At 46.1% G+C, this 18422-nt stretch overlaps 1 protein-coding gene across 2 annotated transcripts in view; it reads right to left on the bottom strand.

The window, feature by feature from the left end:
• The window catches only part of RASGEF1C (RasGEF domain family member 1C), a 68340-nt gene that overhangs the window by 15069 nt on the left and 34849 nt on the right, over positions 1 to 18422 (bottom strand). For both annotated transcript variants that reach the window (XM_032196643.1, XM_032196642.1), the window contains exons 2-6: positions 11241 to 11423; positions 9502 to 9624; positions 6779 to 6916; positions 1344 to 1556; positions 205 to 279 (exon numbers count right to left, since the gene is read on the bottom strand). In XM_032196643.1, coding sequence (XP_032052534.1) covers positions 205 to 279; positions 1344 to 1556; positions 6779 to 6916; positions 9502 to 9624; positions 11241 to 11417 — 726 coding nt within the window. In that variant the 5' untranslated portion in view covers positions 11418 to 11423. The remainder of the gene's footprint in view (positions 1 to 204; positions 280 to 1343; positions 1557 to 6778; positions 6917 to 9501; positions 9625 to 11240; positions 11424 to 18422) is intronic.

Raw genomic sequence — 18422 nt, 5'->3', positions numbered from 1 at the left:
TATTCTCACAAGGAAGGAATGACAACGACCTGCCAGCAAGAGATCTACCACCAGGTCCCATCCTTGCAGTCAGCTCTGCCAGCTGGCCTGGCCCTGGCTGATATACGTCCCAGGCCCTGCTTTTATGGATTGGTTCAGCTCACATCAGTTCACCCAGAACAAACAGTTACTGCAGGAAATACTTTGTGTGTGGACAAGTCATACCTTAGTGCCATCCAGAGGGTCTTTATGTACAAATGCCTGCACAAACTCCTCGGGTCCAATGTGACTTAGCCTTTCCTATTAGAGGGGAAAATGAGAGAGACAGGAAGAAATAAGAAAGCATCCCAGTCTTCCATTTCTCTTGGTAAAACATTCCCATTATCTGTAAGTTTTGAATGATGTTGCTGAACTGGTAGACAGCCAACTAGCACAAGACATTAAAATTCATAAGAACAATTAGAGTTATTTCAGCAGAAAGAGGAAGATGAGAATAAACACGTCTCATTACTGAGAAGCCAAAGCAAAAAAGCAAAAAAAAAAACAACACATTTTCAGTAGGTCACAGGTCACAAAGTATTTTAGTGGAGATATTTTGGAATTCATACAACCTAATCTTAGGACACTCAAAGACCATTAAAATCAATCAGGGAATTATTAAAACATCTGAAGATCTGCAGAGGGCAGCAATAATGTTTTATGCTTTTCCATGAGCACCCAGGGAGGACCTGAACCTGGAAGAAAGGTGTGCAGCACAGCACTCTGGCCAAGATCTTGGTGCTGCAATTGGTGCATTTACCATCAAAAGTCTGTTGGAAAGTGAACTGCAGTCTGAGGAGGAAACAGCAGGACTTTGTGTGGAAGTGGGGAGCATTTTTGGTATTTGCACACCCTTGGATGTCTGTGCACAAAGTAACAAAGGGAAGAATGAAAAAAAGATATCAGGCAACTCAGATACTTTATGTATCTGTAAGAATACATTTGTATTGTTAAAACTTCTTCAAAATCAATAAAACGGCTAATGATCAGCCATTTCAATAGCACCTTCAGGTTTTAGGGCTCAGAGTGAGTACCTTACAGAAGGGGGAACCTCTTGACCTTCCTGGGACTAAGACTTGTTTAATGAATAAGCAAGCTGAAAAGGTAAAGTGACGTGCCCCAAGATGCACAGGAACACTCTGATATACATCTTGCTTCCCAAGCATCTCTTAACCTATCAAACCCTGCCTCCTGCTGCAGTGATGATACAGCACGGGATGTGCTGCAGCAGTGCAGACATTTTTTGGTTGTGTCTGGAATACTTAGCAGCTGATGGCTTAAAATAATATCTCTGCCTGCAGAAGTTGGAAACCATTCCTACGTACCAGCTCCACATGTGTCAGCTGCTGAGCCAGAGTGTAAGGGTCACTGCAGACGCTCAGGATCTCTCTCTGAATTGATGGTGGTTTACTTTTAAAGGCAACCAGCTTATCAGAGACAGCAGCACTGATCTTGACAATCCCTTCTTGCCCGTGGCTGAGGGTTGCAAGCTTCTGATTCAGGGTCTGCAAAAGCTGATTCATCTTTTTCCAGTAGGCCTGGAGAGACAGGGAGAGAAAGGAACGTAAACCACTCACAGCATTTGACCAAGGTGTGTTTTTAAGCTGAATTTTGCCTTCTGCAAAATCCTCCCAAGCCAGCAACAGGTTACCCGAATAATCGGTTGGCTTAATTACAGCTCTGTGCTCAGGGCTGCAGCAACAGACTGCAGCCTAGAGAAGAGGTGAGCAGGGCTGGTGGGCTGGGCTGGCACCAACACTCACACATTGCTGCCAACACCAGTGCTGCAGGGATCAGAGATGTAATGCTGCAACAGGAGTTATTCCAGCTTTCTGGAGCACAGCAGCATTTGGTACCCATCCTTTATGTCAGCGACGTGTTGGCTGAAAACTCTACCTGTTAATAGTTCCTGGTCAACTCTAACTTACTGGGACTAAGAAATGTTTTTAAATCTATTCTCTCCAGCCTTTTGAGCTGAGAGCAGCAGAAGCACGCTGTTACTTGCTACCTAGCTGAAGTGGTCTGAACACCGCATAGCTTTGAGTATTTAATATCCAAAATGTTAATTGCTACTGAAGGAAGCTCATATCGTATTCCAGGCACGGCCACGTGCTCAGCGGGATGATCATTACCAAGTTGTGCAGGTTGCTCTCAGAGCTGGAGCAGCTCTTTACAAAAAAAAAGAGTGGAGCTGCTGGCCATGGAGGATGGGCACAAAGAAATTCGATTCTTCATGACTGACATACGCAGACATTATAAAGCTGAGAGAACTGGTAGATGGGCTCTGAAGATGAGGATTAATTGTAAAAGTCCTTGGGCTAAAGCTTCACATGGAGCAGATGATGTATCGTACTGAGGTGTTCCTCTGCAAGAAAGCCTCATTTGCTTTCCCAGCCAGAGAAGAAGCACCAGGCAGTGGTGCGATGGGTGCTTGCTGACTTTCTGAGGGCACAGTCACTTGGGGCAGTAGTTTTCAGGCTGGCCTGTTATCAGCTGCTCCCCCAGCACAAAGCTGCACAGTGGAGAGATTCTCTGGCTGCTCACATGTGGAATACCTCCTCTCCCTTCATCCCAGTGGATTTCAGTGATGTCAAGTTGCCAGTAACATCAGTTTGTAAAATGCCAGCGTGAAACCAGAGCTGGCACACAGCCCGCTCGTGTTACATCTGTACTGTGCAGCAGATGTACACCTTGGCACCCTCCGTGCAGTTTTTATTGTCACAACAGGGACTTGGCCCACGTGTGCCTTCCTGTGGAGGCCAACACACACCTGTGTCACGGCCAGGCTGCGTGCAGCCCAACTGCATGCTTGGGAAGTAGTCCTGAATCCCATGGATCAGAAACAGCCTTTGTCTTCTCCAGGCTTCTGTAGACTGCAGGTAGTCTTCAGTTTTTGGCACTGACTAGAGCTCACGTGTTAGGTATCCAAAGTAGCAGAAACTGGAGGCAGTATTCTCCTTGCTGACATAGGATCCCACCTGCCCACTGGAAGCAGTGTCCCCATAACATGCTTACTTCTGCCCTGTTCCTGTTAAGGTCTCAGGCTGGAAGCCCTCAGAACATCCCAATTGCTTCAACTTCCGTGCAATGCTTTGTAATGTGTACACAGTTCTGGCAGGAGGTTTCACATTGCTGAGGTACCTCTCATTTCATGCAAGGAAGATGTTCTTTTGAGCCAGGCTGGAGCACAGCCAGAGAAGCAGTTTGTAGTCAGGTTATTTTGCAAACCAGAGCTGCTAAGTCCAAAACGAAGCAAGTACCTAGAAGGCAGGAGGGACTCATCTTCAAGAACATCAACACAGGTTTCATTCAGAAGCAAATCACAGAGGAGGAGTGAAAATCGAGTGAGGAAGATGTAAAATAAATAATTGAAATAGTTTTTAGAAAATAAAAAACATCTTTCACTTTTTATCTGTTCCTGATATATACCAGCTCCACGGAAAAGAGACTTCTGGTCTTCTTCATGTAAGTCCTGGCTCAAGCAGATGGTCACTCTGATTTGCAAAGACCATTCTGGGCCTGAACTACTGAATGCCATCAAAACATTTCTGCAGCTTACATCCAGGTATGTTTGCCAAACTCAGAATAGCCTACCAAGGTCTATGAATAGAATACTATTTTTAGTAGAAAATCAAGTAGTGATGTATTTTGACATTTTGTGAACATGTTTTGAAAATATGGAAATTAATCTCTGAAACCAAACTTTTCTAGAGAGTATAAAGCATTCGGCTAAAAAAAAAAAAAAGCTGAAAACCAACTTTGCTTTCCAAAAGGAGTTTGGATGAGAAATCTTTGCTCAGCCATGTCTGTGCAGTATCAGTCTTCACTGTTTGGATGAAAAGCCAAAAAGCAGCAGAATTCGTTGAAAGACATGAATATTTAGCAAGTCTTTCAATACACCATCATCAAGAGATCTAGTTTCATCTAGCGTCATAGGGAACATGACACAAAAAAATTGATATAGGCAACAATAGACAAAGATTTGGGTAAGCCAACCAGATAACATAATGAAATAAGAGTTAGTGGACATAAAAAGGATTATTCATAGAAGAGAGCTCTTGAGAGACTCACCCAGAAACCTTTTCCTGTATTAGGGGAGAAATAAATAAATAAAACTAAAAACTGCTTTTGCCCTTTTAAAAGTATTTCCTGCCTCCTTTAGACTATGTTCGGTAGGTGAAAACAACATTGTTCATTACCTTCAACGTGCTGATAATTACCTTGCCACCAAGTGACCCCCCTTGAACAGGAGCCGCGTGCCGGACTCTGTCAACCTATTTCACTTCATTGCCACATTAACAGTCAAAAGAAGCCTGCTACTGTTTAATATTTAAAGAAAATGTTTCATTCTTTACTGGGAAAGTTACTCTGAAGACGGCAGGCCTCAGCAGGTGGCTTAGGAGCTCAAATTTTAATTAAAATTTCCAACTCTAAATGCAAATCACAGCACTTAGTAAGAAATGCTTCTCAGCATGGACACCTTCCTAAGCACATCATGGAGCCTCTGGACGACACAAAGGACAGAAGCATACACTGCGGGGGAAAATCCTGCATTAACCTACATGGACTAGATGACCTCACAAATCTTTCAATCTTTAATTTCTCTCATCCGCAATGGGAACAACTTTTTTTTCCAAACAACTAATGGGCACCACCACTCTTCCGTGCTGCTCCTTAAAAAAAAAGAAATTTGCATCTGCAGGATACGAGCTGTTCCTTAAATTAATTATTGATTTCGCTCAGGCATAATTACTTGCAATTATAGTTCCTAGTAGTATTTGAAAAACAATGATTTGAACCTAATCCAGTCTGAGGCCCCCCAGAGCACCCAAGAACGTCATTGCTCATCTGTGCATGCTCCAAAGCAAAGGTGCGCAGCGTCTGCCCAGGTTAGGCAAATAAATTACTGCTTTGTATGCAGAAGGTTGATTTGTACCATTTACTTCTCTTTACCGGGGCAGGTACTTAGCACAAAGCAGCTGCCTTTTAAAACGGTTTTCTCCACACCCGTTAAATCCCTGCTGTCTGCCCCGTTGGCTGGTTCCTTCTTTCCAGTACATGTAGACATGATTTCGGTAGGTCTGTACAGTTCAGGTGCTGGTGCCTTTCTTGGCAGTTGGCAGGAGCAAGCTCATTGCTTGTTTCCCTTGAAGAAGAATTTTGACTCTCAGGTCAATGGATTTGGGTCCCTTCTGGGAGCCCTTTTTGTTTCCTTCACCTCCAGGGAAGTGTCACGCAGCTTCCCCTTCCCACCCCGTTTCTCCCGCAGGCTGGTCCAGCCGAGCCGTGCCAGCTGAGAGCCACCCAAAAGTGCCAGCTGTGATGCCAGCCCAGCCCAAGTGCAGCTGTTTCCATTTCTCTTGTGTTTCATGTGGGTAGGAGGGCTCAATTTCATTTCCGTTTTGCTGCAACTCCACTAATTCTTTCTCTTTTTCTCTCCACCCTCCCTCTCTTGCCCTAGTGGGTATCGTGCCTCTTGTTACACTGAGTTGCACACATCTGTGGCCTGACCCTGGTGCTGCCAGGGGGACCGAGTCCTTCCACATCCCATGGTTAACCTAGAAGTAATTAGAAACTCTCTATGCGCTATTTACTCTTATCCTTGTTATTTTCATGGACTTTGTGGTACTTTTCATGTTTCTGAATTAATTTATGGAGTTCACCCACCTGAATTTGGAAGCAGGCCTCACAGATGCGCTGTTGACTGTGTTCTGCTCTGCCACACGCAGCTCATGTAACTGAACACCAAGACCACGTAACTATATAGGCTGATTTTCTGCCCAGAGGGCAACAAACTGCTGTCTTCTGCCACTTTTATACGCCCAGAGAAGCTACATGCCCATAACCATTTTTATTTTTTTTTTTTGTTAAAGGTAGGAACTGTCCCTTGCAATCTCACTGTATCAGCAAAACAGACAGGATTCAACAGGAGCTACGTTTTGGCCCACAGATCACGTGGACTTTGATGGGGATCCCAGTGGCATTGCCTGCTGTTCTGTGACTGTCTGCCTTCCATTCGGGTGCCAGCTGTACCACATCAACCAGCTCAAGCACAGGGCCTGTGAACTCCTTCACGCAGGACAGGAGTGTGCAAATTGAACCCTTGTTAGATTCACTAATGAAAAAGATGAGAAAATGCAAAGATTGTTTCAAGACAGTTACCAGATTGAAGACATGTAAGGTTAGGAATGAAAAATGGTTCCACTTTCACAACCACTCATTTTCTTAGAGATAGGAAGCCTTTGTCAGGCACCTTTAAGCAACTGATCATCCTGATCATCTTTTTTTAGTTCCATACTGTCAATTGATGATGACCTGCTTGTTCCACTCCACAATCACTAAATTAAACATCCTGAAGTGCTCCCTAAGTCATTGCTTGGGCAGGATGGTCATGATACTTCACTCCTCTGCTAGGCTATAATTTGGGAGATCACACCTCTGTTGCTATTTGAATTCTAAGCACCACTTTCAGTCTATGCTATCTATCAGATCTCCCGTCTGTAAGTGAGGAATATGCAGTAGATGAGCCCCATTGATTACTCTGATGTTTCCCTGTGTTACTACCACAGGAGTACCTACACCAAGAGATGTGGCTTTCAGGGAAGCTACTACAGGTTTTAACCACTAGAGGAGAACAAAACCGTGAGAGTTCCAAGGCAGAGTTCCTAGAAAAGTGGCAAACATCAGGAGGAAAAGGAAGAACCATGTGGGAAAATGAACTGAACTCTTCCACACAGTGTCACAAGTCAGCCGTCCTCACCTCATCACATGGGGCTATCCTGTGAATCATGTCTTTCAGATGGCCGATCATCCGCTCTTCCTGAAAGTCATACGGGAATGTTTCTGTCCACTCTGTCAGCAACTGTAAGATTTTGGGTCCAAATTTTCTGATTCGTGCCTGAAATGGAAACCAGAATGATGCACAGGGATTGAAATGGGTTTACTCTTTAAAGTCCCAGCAAATACATATCTTACTGAACGTGGGGCCAGATTTTCAAAGAAGATACTTAAAGAGTTGCACCTGCAAAATCTGCACACATGCAAACTAATGGCATGTTGCACAAATGACACATTTTGGCATGCAAATATACCAGTACTTAGATCCATGCGCAACAACCTGGTTTACATGCAGATTTAAGTATTCTGCACATGCAATTGGCCACTTTGTAGTTGGCTGGACATTTTGTGGGTGCAACCTTTGTACCTTTTTTGAAAACAACTGGCCTTTTGGCTGATTTGAACCATGTGTTCTTCTCCTTTGAACTTACAACCCTCCTATGCTTTCATCCTTTCCCAAAAAAATTGATTATCATGTATCTCTTGCCCAACAAAGTGGTGAGTCTTTTGCTTCTTTCCTTTCTGTGAGGATGAAAAAACTGCTTAGTGACCAGGGGCATATGTAACATGAGGGAGAACGGATGGACAAAACACCAGCCCTTAGTAACTTTACCTGGACTACTGACAACGTTGTGCTCTTCTCACATGAGCTCAAGGTCATGATAGGATAAGGACACCCACTCACAGAACACACAGCTGGTGCCCACTTTGCTTTTGGTGTAGATTTATCTGAGGATGCAGCAGCAGGAACAGTCGGGATGATACAGAACAAGGAGGGAAATGTGGGGAACAGCACAATTGGTGCCTTAGTATTATCCCAACAGACGGCCAGTGCAGCTGCTTCCAAAGCTTTCATCCTCCATTATCCAAGAACATGGGAAAAGGAAATTGCGTTAAACAACAAACTGCATTTTTATTTACAGAAAACACAGACCCAAACAAACAGCCTTCTTTTGCATCTTACGTACTGTAGCTAAAGTGTACCCTGTAATCAGGAAAAATTATACTCTAGAGCTCCCTGCTTTTCAACCAAGGTGGTTGAAACGCGTATTTCAGCTTTCCACCAACAACAGGTTTCAATGAACCACATCTCTAAAAATAACTGCTGTCAGCTAGCATTAAGCTCATGCTCAAAGACCAGCAGGTGGCTGCTAAAGGGAAAGCTTTATTGGAAACTACAAAGGTCTGGGGAGACATTTGCTCCAGCTGTATAAACTGCTATTACGAGTGGAAGGAGAGGACGTGGTGCAAGTCAGAGGACATGGCTCAGGGGATGGGAGGTCACTGATGTGCAGTTTCAAAGTCAGCCCCACTCTCAGTAACACAAAATCAGCTGTCCCACCAACTGTGCATTACTACAGGAACGTCCAAAATGCAGATTCACTTTAGGCAGATTTGAGATCATAATAAGATCATGTTTCTCATTTCTTGCAAGGTTTAATAAGCAGCAAAACTTTGGAATGCTCACATTTTTAATCCTCCTAAATTTGCATCTGGCATAGCATCAGAGAACAGAATCCATCATACCTCAGAAAAACTGTTTTGGATGCTGCACCTCACACAGGTATTTCTAACTCACACTGTATGTGCAACCTAAATGCCAGACTTCTATGCAGTCTGGCTGATTGTACCGTGCAGCAAAGGCATAGCTCCTGCTTCTCATGCAACCAGTTGCTCAGGTTTGCACAGGCCAAAAGAAGCACGCACACTCAGATGTTGGTGATTGAACACTGATGCCAAAAACATCATGTTTCAAAGCTGGGAAAGCTGATCCTGAAAATCATGCCAGAATTCTGGGTTCTTTTTTTGGAAAATTGCAACTGGTGCGTGTTCTTCTCCTCTCCACTGCACTCAAGATTCATCTCCTGCTCCAGGTAGCATACCAGAGAGGTCTTCCATCATGCACTGAGACTCTCAATGCAATCCAGTGGGATCCAGCTGTATCACAGTGCCTGTGGGATTGCCAGAGAATGCAAGCGTGTTGGTAAACACTGTACTGGTCTGCAGAGTTGCTAGGGCAAAACAGGAGGAGCAGTGACGCACTAACAGCTTGGATTTGCTCATTCTGTCAGCTTGTCACAGCCTCAGTACTGCTTCAGCTCGCTCCTGGTGTGCCAGACAGCGCCGCTCTACAGCACGGCTGTGCAGACAATCTGTCAGTGCCAGCAGCAGGAGGTTAGTGGGTAGCTGCACGCTGGTACGTGGCGTTCACGGTGACAGGTAAGGCCAAAGGGAACTGTTACATACTGTACCAGAAGCAAGAAATAAAAAGGTCAGACGCATTAAGTAAAAACGGGAGAGGGAGCAGCGTGCCGCTACCTGCACTTGACAGTGTGTGAGGTTTACGTCCTACCTTCTGGCATCCTGCAGGCTTCAAAGCCTTAAAGAAGTTAGGAAGGAAAGTCACCTGGGAAGGCTGAGACAGTGGGAAAGTGAAATTAGAAGAAGATCTGAAGTGATTAGTGGCTGGAGCGCTGCTCTAGAACATGGGTACTAAGATGCCTCAGTGTCAGGATCTCAACAACAACCGTCACACTTAGGAAAAAGTTTCGTTCTATCCAAAGGGAGGCAAAGCCACAAACCAGAGCCCCAGAACTCTGTCTGTTGAAAATACCTCACATTTTTCTGATGTAACGATGAACTAACCTTGTCCAGCACGGGGTCATCCAGCCGCTGCTGCTCAATGCACTTGTGACAAACTCGGGACAAAAGCTCATGGGGTTCGATGAAGAGTCTGGAACTCAGCAGGAATGTAAAGATGTAGGCTTTCTGTGGGAGAAAGTCAAGCACACCTGCTGTAAGCCAGCCACTCAATGGGTAATATTAGTCATAAAAGCCCTGAACTCCACAGTTTTATTTCCACTGGCACAGACAGAACAGAGCTGTGTGTCTAAAAGCCATCGATTCCTGGCCCCTACAAACAGAACTGGTTGCAGTGGGCACAAGAGGCAGCGGTAGCTCCTACCTCCACAGCATCCATGTCCAAACTTTGCTTGCCCAAACGCTGTGCAAAGGTGCAACGAAGACTGTGTGTAGGTTTCTCTACAGGAGCTGGCCCAGGTATTGGAGACAGCACCACCAGGAATGCACAGAGACCACTGGAAGCTGATCATGTAAACTCAGGCATCCCAGTGCCGTACAGGGCTGTGAGCTCAGAAACCCCCACGTGAATCACATTTTGTTACTACCCTGAAGGTCTCACTCTGCCTCCTTCAGGGAACATTTCATTTATTCTCCCAACTCCCCAAAATATGTTTCTATCAGCTAAACTACACCACATGCAGCCTCACATCTGAGGGGAGCAGGCCTGTTGGATAAATCCTTGGATTATTTAAAGCATTTCTGCAGTGAAATTAAAGTATATGCATGAATCCTCAGTCATTTGCTTCCCAACCCACCCTGATGCCTGGATTATCTTCTTTCCCCCAGACCTAGCCATGCTCCTGAGCAGCGGGTGCAGTATTTCCTATCACACATTCCTTAATGAAAATCTCACAGACTAATCAGGCCATTACCTATTTTTATTGCCTTTCTGTTCTTTTTTAATTAACATGCTTCTTTATTACTTATTTTTAGCTGATCAGAAACGGAGCTGCGGGTAATTTAAAACACGCTGTCTGCTCTGCATTGATAACTTTAGGAGTTCTCTAAACTGCCCAGAAGTCAATGCTGCTCCAGTGCTTTGAAACACAAGCCCTTCCGCAGAGACATATTAGCACTTGAAAGTCTTCCAGTAAAATTCTGTGCTGAATTCCACTGAGTATGTGCAAAATCCAGTGAAGCCAATGGCTTTCAGGACCATAAACCTGCTCACAGTTTAAATCCTCACACTGCTGATGGAGAAACATTGAATATTCACTGATGGAGAGAGGATTAGGGTCCGGATCCTGCTGTCCAGTGACTGCAAAGTCACTGTGATCATAATAACCCCAGGTAAATTAAGAAGCCACCAGAAGCAGCTTTTCTGTTGTCACTGAGGGACTGTTTTGTACCTGCAGTGAAACCTGGATGACTTCAGCAGCTCCTGAAATTCGGCTAATTTAATGCCAGTTCAGATTTGAAGTTTTTTGCTTCAGTCTTCATCTAAATCTCTCTGGGATGCGCTGCTATTTTTGCAGTGCTCCTACTGATAAATCTCTAATTCATCATCGCCACAGCTTCTCCCCCTGCCCTGTTCTCTCACTTACAGGCAGCATCAACTTTGGGATCTACTTTTTCATGGAAACAAATGCAGAACAGTAAAACAGCATTTAAAGCAATTCATTTACATACCCCGCCTTTACATAAGCCCTCTTAATTCAAAATTGAAGACATTTGCACTTTTGCATAAAGCGCAGTCCCAATTCATCAAAAATAAACTGTTTATTGTACTGTGAATGGCTTACTTCAGGGTAGTAATCAGTGGTAGGTATGAGATGCTGGATTAGAGCATCCAGAGATGCTGAGGTAAGGTTTCCATCCTGGAAGATCAGTCCTCCTTGTTCATCTTCTTTTGCAGTATGTAGATGAGGGCTGAAGCTACATGGGGTAAACATACTGGTAGAAGTCAGCGTTTGGGGCATGCCTTCCTGCAACAGAGAAAAGCTCACATCAGGCAAAGACCCTTCAGGTTCACAGACACAGCTATCTTCAGGTTGGTTTGAAAACCAGAAGCTAATAATGAGAGCTTCCTGTTCACATTCACTCTTCATTATATCATCTTTTAGAGTTGTCATTAGCAGATCACACCTGCAATGGGAAATACACACGAAAATGTTTTGATTTACACCTTTGGATTTAGGATGTGAGGGAGAGAAAAGGGGGTGCCGGCCTGGGTTTGGCTCAGGAAGAGCCTTGTGAAATGCTCCGTGGCTCCCATGGGACAGGAGAGCCATCAGAGTGAGCAAGTGATAGCAGCAGGAGCAGAAATCAATTGCAGGAAGATGGAAAAATAGAAAGAGTTGATAAAGGGATTAAAGGGCAAAGAAGAGAGGAACAAGGAAGAGGAAGAAGGCAGACACCTGCACTGTTTTTGGAGCCTGAAGCTAGTCAGCCCCAGATCTATACTTAGGTACTAAGTATATGCTTCAGAAAGATCCTGAGCAGTCATCAGCTTCACTAGAGCTGCAGAGTCCTCAGCACCTTTGAAAAGGAGGCCAGGCAAACTCAGAGCACGTAGCCCAGTTTCAAGCTCCCTGTATGTCAGTTCTCTGGGCTGTCCGGGTTGCATTCTGGGCTCTACCTCAATTTTGTGGCTTACAAGCAGCTTTAAACATCGCTTCTGTTCAGCGAAGTAGTTTTTCGTTTCTGAGTTGGTGCAGGGAGAGGACAGATTTTGCCCTGAGGGCTTTAAAGCATCTCCAGCTGTCTCTGAAATGCCCCCTCAAAGCGCTGCTCTTGGCTAGAGGCTGGGCTGCAGGACAGGGGCTGGGACAAGGACAGCGTGCACTCACTCCCAGGTCAGCAAATGCATCATCCAGATCAAGGTTCTTTGAACACACAAACCCCCTGTGACCTGACGATTGGCTTCGAAATTTGATTTAACTCAACAAGAGGGAGGATGGGAAAGAGATGACAAAAGGGAGGAGTCCTTGAGCCAACCTCTGCTCCCCTGAGCGGCTACAAAACATCTCCCAGGACTGCAGCTCTCCCTCCTAAGCATAACCTCTGCCTGCTGGAAGAGCAGGATCTGCACCCCATGGCCTGCAGGGCCAGCATCCACCTCCCACACAGGGAGGCACAGGGCCACGGGCTGACACTGCCTGCTGTGACAGCTCGTCCTGCCTGCTGCTGCTCGGCCTCAGGCACTCATCAGATACACCTTATTTTCTGGCATCCTTCTCTGCCGTTTCCTTCACCCTGCTCCATCTCGTTTTCTGCTTCTTTACCATCCCACACAACTTCCAGAGCTGCCCCGTGGCTTTGGCTTACAGACCTGAGCTCACGTTTCTCCCTCACGCTCACAGGGCGCGCTGTCCCCCTGGCAGCCGGCTCAGCTTCAGTCCCACGCACGGCACCTCGTAGTTACTCTTCCAAGAGCCCTGCACGCAGAAGCACCTCTCAGCCCGGCACAACCCAGCTACTCCCCTGGGCTCAGGCTGCTGTTTGCTGCCAGCTCGGAGCGATGCTGGGCAGCGAGGAGGGGAAGGCAGCGCCTGTAAGCCAGGCCGGCTGCGATGCCCCAGGAGATGCCGGGAGCTGAGCCCCAGCACAGCAGGAGATCAGGCTGTACGAGCAAAACTGGGGTGGCTTCCCCCTTCAAAGGAGGGATCGTTCCCCCAGAGCCAGTATCAAGGTTATGGCATCGTCTGGGAGGCCGGGAGCAGGGCTGGGGAACAAATCCCTGCCTCAAGTGCACCCCAAACGAGGTGGCGAGGATTTTAGTGTGAGGACCGTAACGTCTCAATGTCATCCCAGGCAGAAGGAAAGTTGAAGTATCCAGTTTTAATGATCGTGCAGATGTGCCTGTTAATAAAGCTTTGAGAGCAAGTAATTGCTGCTTTTTGTACACAGCTCAGGCGCCGTGTAGTAAATGGGGGAGACTGCCAAATCCCATTTGTTACTTCCACCACGCTCCATGTTACATCTTGTTTCTATGGCAATAATCCCAAGAAAGATTACATGTCCATATAGATCAAGAAATAAATCTTACGGACATATAGCTGTCTAGACGACAAAAAGAGAAAGTTAAAGCAGCTGCGAACTTACAGGGCACATCCCGGCCTCGGTGTAAAACAAAACCCAAAGTAATGATTTATGCAGTGCAATCCCTCACTGTCAGCGCCACTTTTTATTATCAAATAGAAACATATCTAAACAGGATATTGCCTGAACTTTTGCATCTCATTACAAGAGAAATCTTGCTGAAATGCATAGTAATACTTTTTTTTTTTTTTTAAGTTATCTTTTCTTTTTTTAACTGAATAAAACCAGCTGCACAAACATTGCTGAGGCAGTGACACTTCTGGCATATATGACTTGCCTTTGTTGTAAACCTGAAGGTTTTAACTTCATGGCTTTTGGCTCACTGTTGTCTGACACTGTTACCCTCAGAGCAGGATGAAGACCAACTCTCCAGAGACCAAATCCCCTTGCACTCCTCATGTTGGTAAGAACTAATGCTGGCATTCTGCAGACAGGAGTTTAGGATGGTGACTTTCCTGCTGGCCACACCTTGTTCCTTTTTCTGTTCATGCAGCTTCCAAAGCGGTCTTTCCCAAAGCAGAGCCAGTGTAGGCAGAGCCAGCCCCTCTCAGGGGAGTACAGCAAGCTGAAAGGCACCAACCACAGGCTGCAGGAGGGAAACTCCTGCTGAACTAAGAGAAAATCCTCCCGAGTGCAGCATGCAACTGGAACAGGGACCTGGGCAGGAGGATGTTCAGTCTCCATCCCGAGAGATTTTCAGAACTCAGACAGATGAGGCTCCAAGCACCCAGAGCAAAGTTTGCAGTTAATCCTGCTCAGAGGATTGGAGGAGCTTGGACCAGAGACCACAAAAGAGGTCTCTTCAGATCAACTTCTCTGTGATTCTGATACGTCTCTCTCAAACCAGTGCAGTATTTCCCCATTTCTTGGCTATATTTTAACTACGGAGAGAATATCACATGAGGGAGTGAAACCTTCCTTTTTAGTATAAACCATAACAAGTAAAAAATCCAGATCATATTTGTTAAAAAATGTCCATCTTGGGTATAAAAACCTTTTTCTAATTTACCTGGAAATAACAGCCCAGAGGCGGCCCCAGACTCCACCGTATTTCAACACACGGATGAAAGCAGGTAGCCCACAGACACTTCTCACTACAAATTATGCTGTTTACACAAAATATTTAAGGACTTGATTCATTGAGCCAAAACAAGGAGCCAATCACGAGTGCTTGGGAGAGAAGCCACCCATAAACTCCGCACCAATCTACAGGTAAAAGTGTCTGAAAACCTCTGGAAAAGCAGCACCCACCTGGAAAAATGAGCAGGGCATGACTTGGACAAAGGGCTGCCCAACCATGCATTTAACAGGGACCCAGCAAGCGGCAGGAAGCCTGCCTCCTCTCCCACTCGTGCTTCTCCAGGCTCAATGCAGACTGCAGCAAGAGAGGTCTGGTGAGCTAGCAGAGAGCTGAGAGGCTGCCAGCTCAGCCTGCCTCCTGCCAGCTGGTGAGCACGGCAGGGCCACGAAGGTAAATACCTGACCAGCGTTCTCCAACTCCATTGCAAGGTAAATACCCCAGCAGCGTTCTCCAACTCCACTGCCTGGCATCGCAAACGTCCCTGTAGCAAGTGCAGTTAATGCTTGCGTGGACACAAAATGTTCGGGAAACGTTTAATGTGTTTTTCAGCAGCTTTGATGTGATAAGTGTTTTATCCTTTTATCAAAAACTTAATCATACTGTTTACTTTTGATCTTCATTTCATCTCTGCCTTCCATCTGCTCTGCTCCTCTCAAGGGGAAACAAGAGCTGGGCCCATGTGACAAACAGTGGGGCTGCAGCCTTATCTTCCCACCCACTTAACTTTCAGATTACCAAAATAAATAAAACCCTTCCCACTTCAGGGATGAAAGGCAGAAGCTTTTGAAGATCTCCCACCAGAATTTACAGGAGCCAGAGAGGATGGGAAGGGAAGGTGTGGAGGCTGGGGTGTCCGTCTGTGCCGTCAGGGAGGCTTCAGATCTGTTCTCTTTCCTGGCCATGACAGCAGGATCCTCCTTGCAAGGACACAGGACACGTGAGGCAGTGCTCAGTGAGCACAGGCAGGCACTCACCAAGGTATAGGAGACCCGAGGTCATGCATAATCTGGCAAGGCGCAGACTTGAACAAACATCCCTGACCTAGAGCATGGTGGAGTGGTTCTTATTCCCATCTGAACAAAGGTGGCAGAGGTCTTGCATCCCTTCTCAGTCCTGCAGAAGTCTCTATCAAGCAAGCTTTCACCAAAAGCCAGAGAGTTCAAGGAAATGAAGATGGTTCACACTGATTTTTTTTGAAAAAAAAGAGAAAAGAAAAAAAAAAAGAAAATCTTCCAGGAGAATTCCTGGCCAGCTTTAGTAATCAAACCTATTATCCAACCATTGCTGGTATCTCCACGTAACACTCACTGGAAGAGCTTTGCTGAAGGATTTGCTCTGCTTCAAGAGTTGTCCCCGTTGACAATTTCACAGGCAGCCTGAAGGCAGAGCCCAGAGCCACAAGGAGCTGTCTGTCTATAGATGCACAGGTTGGCATGAAGACACTTTATCAATGATGGCTGAGAATGACAGACACCCAGCTTTAAAATTAGACCAGAGATGCTCTTGTAGGCTCATTATGCCAGCTTTCATGTGGTGCTAATTGTCAGGTGTAAAGGCCAGCATTTATGTCTCAGGTTTAGAGCTCCCAATGCCTCCTTGGTGGCAATCAGCTTAACTGTGGTGTCACAAGTGTTGGGGGACTCCAGCACCACGGGAACACATCCCCTGCTGTGTCCAGCCAAGCAGAGACTAACTGTCTCCTACAAGTGCCCACATATCTACCCCTAAACAATGATGATCCCACGGCGTATTGCCAAACCAGGGCAGGGAGCAGTGGCAGCACGCCCATTAGGATCCGTGGGAGCCAAAGCTCAGTGCTTCTAACAAAAGCAAGGTTCTTCACCAACAGAAAAATCCAGAAATCCAGACTCATTTTAAAATGAATCTTTCCTAGGTGAGCTCTGTAGGAAAACGAGTCTTTGTCCGAGTAGGTTTGGGTAGGATTACTGTAACACAGAGCTTCAGGAACCCTTCTTCTGGATGCACCAGGAGGTGAGGGAGACACAGCTTCTGTGCAAGGGCCTCATCTGCCTCGCTACCTAACCGCTGCTGTCATCCAAGCCCTACACACCGCTGGGCTCAGCAGAGACTTCAGTAACACATGTTCATTTTCCTTTACATTAATTTCAGTAATTTTCCAACTATTCATCTTTGCAATCAAAAAAAACAAACACCACCAAACTTTGGAAGATAATCACGGTGAATTAAAATTCAGATTTTTTTTTTTCTATTTCTTTTGTAGGGAGCAAAGCAGAGGAAAGAGGAGAGGGAGAACTCTGATGTTTCAGAGAACAAAAGAAAAACCACCACAAAGTAATTGCTTCCACTTGTCAAGGCCATGGTTGTAAATATTTTTCCAGCAGGAGTACCTGGCATTAACAAACTCATAATGCATTTGATGCTGATGCAATTAGGAGGCTGGTAGCAGATGTAACTTTCTTTTCACCTTTTCAACAGTTCATAAAACATTCAATTTACAGTCCGTGAAGTTGTGAGATTGCAGAAAGCTCAACCTGTCAATCCCAATACTGCTGGAAATGGTTAAATGAGCAATATAATGAAGCCGCGCAACTTACAAACATGAAAGAATCAGACGGGAAAAGAACCAGGAGATGGAAAGGAGATGGAACCAGGTGGGGAAAGAACACTTAGCTGCAATATTCTCCCAGCTCAATAGCAACGATTGCCTTTGGACGCGGGCCGGCTCTCTCCCCTTTCCTATCCACTCCTTGCACCGGCTGGGGCACTTTGCTGAGATCCACATGGATGAGACTGCAAGAGCAGCAAGTGAATTTCAGGGCTTTGGTTTCTGGGTATCTAATCGGAATTAGGTGACAATTCTATTGCCTTTGATCCCAGCTGGGTCTCACCTCTTACTCATCTCCACCCCCGGTCAGCTCCTTAGAGTTCACCTCCTGTGCAGAGCCTCCTCTGGGTGCTGCGGGTCAGGAGGAAAGCACAACCCCCCCTAATCCAGATTTAAGGGGAAAACCCAAACCAAAATGTCCTCTGTTGTATAAAGCAGCCACCAACTTGCACACTGAACAATTCTCGATGTGTTCCCACCTTCCCCGTGGAAAGCACTCTAGCCAAGAGCACCCCAAAATTTGGCCCAGGAACCGGGCCCGGCACCTCCAAACCAGCACCGACATTGCCCCACGAGCAACGTGACCACACAGACCAGCCCTCAGGTCTCTGCCCTGTCCCTGCTGGCACTTGGACATGGAGCCACGCTGCTCAGGGCAGGCACAGGCAGCAGGCCAGCTCCTCCTCTGCAGCAGCCCTCCAAAACCCAAAAGGCCCAGCGCAGGCAGAGCTCGCAGCCTAACTCCATTCCCCTAGGGACACTGCAGGGCAACAGGGAAACAATTTAGCTCAAAACCCACAGAAATTACCGGGCTCTGCATCTCATGTATTTACTCCGAGCTAGAACAAGAGCTTTTTTTCTCCAAGATATGCACATAACTGTGTCCAAAGGCAGCCAAGAGGAGCGCGTGCCCGCACCTACCTGCCCATTCTCTGCCATCGTGTCAGTGAGAACGATCACAGCTCCTTTTGTACTCGAGGTTTTATGAGAAATATCTTGCAGTCAAAATCCTACGGTGGAAAAACCACTACGCTAACCAATTACCTCCAAATGTGACGGACGTGGCTCTGAACGAGGCCCAGTTTGTAGGTAAGGAGGAGACATTAAATCAATTACCAGCACAGGGCAAGCGAGAGCAAGGTCACCTTGCTGACGGAGTATTTCTGTTTATGCTCCTGTCCGAGTATTTTGCTCGATAGTGAAAAATGAAATCCT

This window comes from Aythya fuligula, chromosome 14 (genome assembly GCF_009819795.1).
Source record: "Aythya fuligula isolate bAytFul2 chromosome 14, bAytFul2.pri, whole genome shotgun sequence".
NCBI classification, from domain to species: Eukaryota; Metazoa; Chordata; class Aves; order Anseriformes; family Anatidae; genus Aythya; species Aythya fuligula.
The sequence above is the reverse complement of the archived record's forward strand: the minus strand, read 5'-3'. Positions and strand labels throughout refer to the sequence as shown.